The sequence below is a fragment of the Sprattus sprattus genome, assembly GCF_963457725.1.
Source record: "Sprattus sprattus genome assembly, chromosome: 6".
NCBI lineage: Eukaryota > Metazoa > Chordata > Actinopteri > Clupeiformes > Clupeidae > Sprattus > Sprattus sprattus.
The window spans coordinates 21,994,731-22,000,730 of record NC_137925.1 but is presented as its reverse complement, the minus strand read 5'-3'; the positions used below and the strand labels follow the sequence as shown (position 1 = coordinate 22,000,730).

Genomic DNA, 6,000 nt, shown 5'->3' with positions numbered 1-6,000 from the left:
AATTTCAATTCAATTCAAATGGCTTTATTGGCATGAATGTACGATACACTGTTGCCAAAGCACTAATAATAATAACAATATAATAATAACAATAGTAAAAATAAGAATTGGTAATATAGGAACAGATAAATTATGTAAATACCAAATAAAAAGAATAGATACATACAAAAGTCTTTCTCTCTGTATCACTCTCTCTGTCTCTCTGTCTGTGTCTGTGTCTCTCGCTCTCTTTCTCTCTGTCTCTCTGTATCGCTCTCTCTGTTTCTCTCTCTCTCTCTGTCTCTGTCTCTGTCTCTGTCTCTGTCTCTGTCTCTGTCTCTCTCTCTCTCTCTCTCTCTCTGAGATCCTCTGTGTCTCTCTAAGAGCTGCTGTTTTGTCTCTCTTGGAGCTTTTTCTTTCATTAGCTTTGGCCCAGCTCCTCTCTTCCTTGTGTGTGTGTGTGTGTGGGGGGGGGGGTCCTCTCTTGTTCGTAGCAGGGTCCTTGTGGGGAGAGTGGGGGTGAGGGTGAGGGGGGGGCAGAGGCGGAGGACAGAGTGGATAATGTAACGCTGGCAGCAGCTGGCTCGGCGTAGCAGATGACACAGACAGATTGAGGGTGACGCAGCAGGCGCTGGCACAGCAGGAGTCACAGGTTGCCTGGCACTGCCCGCTGTGCGGAGCGCCACACTTTTGCACTCGCAGCGTGTTAAGGTAGCTGCATGTCCGTCTGCCGAGCGGCCTGCCATGCCCTAATTCGTAGGAATAATAGTTCTTCTGCTTGTCCTTACACAAGAACCCCTCTTTGAAGAACCCTTAAAGCCTTGTTGTAAGCTTCCTGTGGAGAGTTTTTTTTTTTGCCTTTTTGTGCTGGATTGGCGGTCTGTTTCAGTTTACAGGCATCCATTTTGACATGTCTCCTAATGTGGGTAACATATTTGAGAAAACATCTTTTAACCCTTTCACAGTCTAAGATGACACCCTTCCACTAAGGGGTTAACAGTTTCAAACTGTATCCCCTGTCTAATCTGCTTCTGCAAAGTGTAAAGTAAAGAGGTGTTAGTGATGCTGGTGGAAGTTAAGCATCTGAAACTTCGCAGTCCATCAGTTCTCCCCACGTCCCTTTTTCTGACACTGACACTTCATTGGCGGGCAGGCCATGTCCATATTGGTTGGTTCTTCGGCAGCCAATTTGTTTATAAATCTGACCCTAAAAGACAACCTGGGACAGCGACGGAGACCATAGTGTTTCCTTTGTTATAATAAATTGGTTGCCATTTTGCCAGGTATCATAAAAGCAATCATGACTTGGCTTCACTGGCTGTGCCTTGAAAGGAGCTCTTTGATGTCTGTGGATCAAAATGGCTACCTGTCTACATGCCTGCCTGTCTGCCTGTCTGCCTGAATGCTTGTCTCTCCATCCTACCGTGTTGCTGTCTGTCTTCCTGTGTGCCTCCTCTCTATCTCTCTGTCTGTCTGTCTGCATGCTTGGTTGCCTGTTGTCATGGTTCAGTTGGGTCCTGAAAAGCCACGGTGTCTCACATGCTCTGTCATGGCCGATTCCGCAGAGTTTGCCATCTGACAGAGCAGGGTAAAAGCGCCCGTCACAGAGAACAGCGCTGTCTGAATCGGTTTCTAGTCAGAAGGGCTGCATGGATAGACATTGTTCTTGATCTCATGCTCTTCATCTCATACTCCCACATCCGTTGCTGCGCGGCGGCGTTTTAAAAGGGCATCAATGATGTGCCAGGGTTGTTTCGCCAGTTACTGCATTTTTTCATTTATAATTAATTTGTGTTTGCTGGGGTTTATCAGCCGGGGCCGTGGAATCACACTTGAGGATATGTTATTTTTAATTGGCCTCATTGCAAGATGGTGGCTGATGTCACTGATTTATTTTTATCCGGGTAAAAAAGCGCATTGTTTAGTGCCCTCTGTTGGTTGGATAGTGATGAGTGGCACATCAAAATCGTGTGTTTATTAATACTACAGCCTCAGCGAGTCTTCAGCTTCTTCATCCCTCTCCGCCTCAGTTTTACCAGAGAGAAACCATTTTTGCTGTTAATTACATTTGCTAATAAAATATGTAAATGTAAGACATGGTATAGGAGATGAAAATATATGAAAATAAATTAAATGAAAATGTATAAATTTTCGTCATATATTTTCTCCCACCCCCCCAACCCCCTCTCTCCTGTTTTTCTCCTTTCAGTTGATTTCCATCCGCACAGCAACCAAGAGCATCCAGGGATTTGTCTTCCATCTCCATAGCAACACAAGCATATGTGTGTGCATGTGTATGAGTGTGTGTGTGTGTGCGTGTCCGGTGTATGTGGGTGTCCGTTGTGTGTGTGTGCGTGTGCGTGTGCGTGTGCGTGTGCATGTGTGTGTGTGTGTGTGTTTTGCGTTGTGTTGCCTTTTTATTTTACCATTCCATGTCATCCAGTCTTTGAAGACCAGTGCTGTTACAAATACATGCCAGGAGTAGGTATTCTCCAGCCGATAGCCACATGTCAATCAACACTCCCTCCTCATGTGATTGGACGAGGGCGAGGGGCGAGGGTTGTTTCGATCTGGCTAACAATGTTGTCATGGTGAATGCACTCACCAGGGGGCATCAAACACGTAGACTTAACAGGATCAGACGAAGCATTTATTATTCCACTGATGACGTTAACATGACGCCATGTGTCAAATGTCTGTTGATGAAAACAAGTATGGATGCATACAATGTAAACTTGAAAAGCTGATGATTAATATAAAATGTGTTGATAGTGTCTTACAAATGAATTATTTAATAACACTGTTTGTCTTGTTTTTTTCATTCTAAATAGTTTTATACAAAACCATATATGCATTTTGATACATTGGACTGTTTGTGGGAGGGAACTGAACTGTGGAAACGACAACCTGTTTTCAGACAGGACTAAACAGTACAATTACTGTAGGGCTTACATTTACAAACATTGACTTTATACTAAGCAATAGAACCTCCTGTAGCTTTCATTTGTACTTAAATAAAACAGAACAAAAACACTGACAATATGCATCATTTGTGTTTGTGTTTTTTCATGTCCCCCCCTCGATCATCCCATTGGTAACTGTAATTATTTTCCATCCCATGAAACCACATGTGCCTTCCAGTAGTCAAGAGTTAGGACTAAACAGACCTTAGAAAGGTCTTTGTATTGTGAAGTTTTGCAGACAAATTATATAAATGCCACTTGTGGGACTGTGCTGAACTGTACAGGACCAGGGGAGATTGACCCCAAAGACTAGCTTGTGGCTTTTGATCGTAATCCTTTCCTCCCCCAAGAAACCGCAGCCAAAGCCGATCACATGATTTACATCATTGGAGTTCAGGCTTATGCATTCCTGCTGTTGATCACTATATGCAACTCATGAGTGTTAATGTTAATTTCATTCTCTCCTTTTCTTTCCTTCTCTCTCTCTCTCTTTCTTCCTCCATAGCTTCTTTACACTTCCTTCTGCGTGCTCCTTAACAGCTGGAAGAAATTTACATTAGAAGATTTCGTTTGAGACGCAATAGTTCTTGCCAAAGGATTTGCAGACCTATATGAAACTTAACAATTAAGCTCCTTTTCTCTCTTCTGTGGTAGAAGAAACATTTTAAGAGTTCTATGATAAAAGAATATATACCTACCCTTTTTAAATCTGCATCAAGTTACTTACCCAATCAACTGATAATCCTATCCAGACTGTGAAGAGATACTAAAATAGCATTTTAACACCTATGCATGTTCATCAGGGGTTTTCCTATTTGCTAATATATAAGTTATCCTTTTCCCAAACCATATATTATATTTGGTGGTTATCCTCCTCCTACTAGTGATGACACCTCTGCACTGTGAAATGAAATACATGCTGTCAGCCACCAGGGGGGTGTCTAACAGCTAACTGTTCTCTCCGGGAAAAAAGCACTTTACCAGAGACTGACTAGAAGCTTCAAGTTCATTCTGGGAAGATCGTAATTGTTTGTTAAGTCTTCAATCAGTCAGCATTTAAATATTATATAATAAAGAAAAATGCAGTATGTTTACTAGAATGTTGTCTTCCCTTTATAAAAGGTTATTATTACATCAGATATGAAAAGCATTCAAACCATAATCTCAAAGTTTGTACTTAACTGTCTTGAATAAAGTTTTTCTTGACTAAAACTACTCATAAAGCCATATGTGACTGTTGCCATCTGTTTTTTTTATTTTTTTGTATGTTTTTTTTTTAAGTAGCCTGTTTTTGTATGTATGGGTGTGATTTTGACATGTTTCTAATCTGCTTGTCTAAAAATATAAATCAAAAAAAATAATAATTACCATTGCTTGTTCCAGAGACATTGTGTGAGAGAATAAATATAGGCTCTTCATTTTTTTATCTTATTAAGATATTCAAACTCAAACCCATTATTGCTGCATTTTATGAAGCTATAGCCGGTATATACATACAGTGCCACTTGAAAGTATGTGAGCCCATTGAGCAGTTAAGAGTTTTCTGTTGTTTTTTCATCACCAATTTTCCATATATGAAATGTCAGGTTTATGTTTATCAATTGCATGTACTTGTTTAGAGGGAACTGTGTGAGAATGAAACATGGAATTTGTGTATGTGCAAAAGTAAGTGAACCCCCAGCTGCATTGGTAAAGTCAAGTAGGCAACAGATTCGGTGAAACACATTTGGGTGCTTAATTAGTCATTTAAGCAAACCAATCAAATGAGACATTGTTAGGAAAAGGTATGGGCATCACAGATTAAAAGAGAGAGGAAACCAACCAACCAACTACTGTAGTGCTAAGGTGTACCCACACAGATCAACAATGCTGAGAGGAAAGGAGTTATCCGAGGACATCAGGAAGAAGGTACTGATAGCCCATAAGCATAACCATCAAGACCATCACCAAGAAACACCAGAAGAATAATAAATCAGGTAAAAGCCAACTCACACATCACCTCTTAAGAGTTGCGGACCTCTCTGGCAGCATCTGGGGTAAATGTACATTGGTCTACAATCAGACGAAAATGTTCTCCAAACAAAGCGGTTTTGATCCTGACCAAATAATTCTATCTTAAACTCATCTGTCCAGAGAATGGACTTCCAGAAGGCCTCTGGTTTGTCCAAGTGCTCTCTGGCAAAGTTGAAATGAGCAGCTTTGTTCTTTCTTGAGAGCAGAGGCTTCCTTCTAGCAACCCCGACCATGAATGTCATGTCTATCAAATTTTGTCTGATTGTGGACGCATGTACATTTACCCCAGATGCTGCCAGAGAGGTCCGGAACTCTTTAGAGCAGATCTGTGGGTTGGCTTTTACCTTATTTATTATTCTTCTGGTGCTTTTTGGCGATAGTCTTGATGGGTGTCCACCTCTAGGCAAAGTCGCGGTCATGTTGATTGCCCTCCATTTGTACATTATTTGTCTAACAGTGGATGGATGGAGCTGGAACATTTTGGAGATGGTCTTACAGCTTTCCCAAGACTGTTGGGCTGTCAGTACCTTCTTCCTGATGTCCTCTGCTATCTCCTTTCCTCTCGGTATTGTTGATCTGTGTGGGTACACCTTGGCACTACAGTAGTTGGTTGGTTTCCTCTCTCTTTTAATCTGTGTTGCCCAAACCTTTTCCTAACAATTTCTCATTTGATTGGTTTGCTTAATTGACTAATTAAGTACCCAAATGTGTTTCACCGAATCTGTTACCTACTTGACTTTACCAATGCAGCTGGGGGTTCACTTACTTTTGCACATACACTAATTACATGTTTAATGCAGTTTTTTGGCTTATCACACAATTCCCTCTAAACAAGTACATGCTATTCATAAACATAAACCTGACATTTCATATATGGAAAATTGGTGATGAAAAAATTTAAAAATCATGGTAAAACAACAGAAAACTCTTAACTGTTCAAGGGGTTCACATACTTTCAAGTAGCACTGTGTGTGGTATGACTAACAGAATCAGAAAACCTTAATAAGTTTCAGAAATTTACAATGAAATATTAAGTAGATTTGTT

The 6,000-nt window shown here is 40.8% G+C and overlaps 1 protein-coding gene across 2 annotated transcripts in view; it reads left to right on the top strand.

The window, feature by feature from the left end:
* LOC308367430 (septin-8-A-like) overlaps nucleotides 1-3,502 on the top strand; it is a gene marked incomplete at its 3' end in the record, with an annotated part of 15,536 nt that extends 12,034 nt beyond the window's left edge. Inside the window, exon 10 of one of the 2 annotated variants that reach the window (XM_080841337.1) lies at nucleotides 3,448-3,502. In XM_080841337.1, the coding sequence (XP_080697463.1) occupies nucleotides 3,448-3,502 (55 nt within the window). Of the gene's footprint in view, nucleotides 1-2,188; nucleotides 2,320-3,447 lie in introns of those variants that run through there. The other variant, XM_080841338.1, reaches the window with a different exon arrangement.
* Between the last annotated feature and the right edge of the window lie 2,498 nt (nucleotides 3,503-6,000).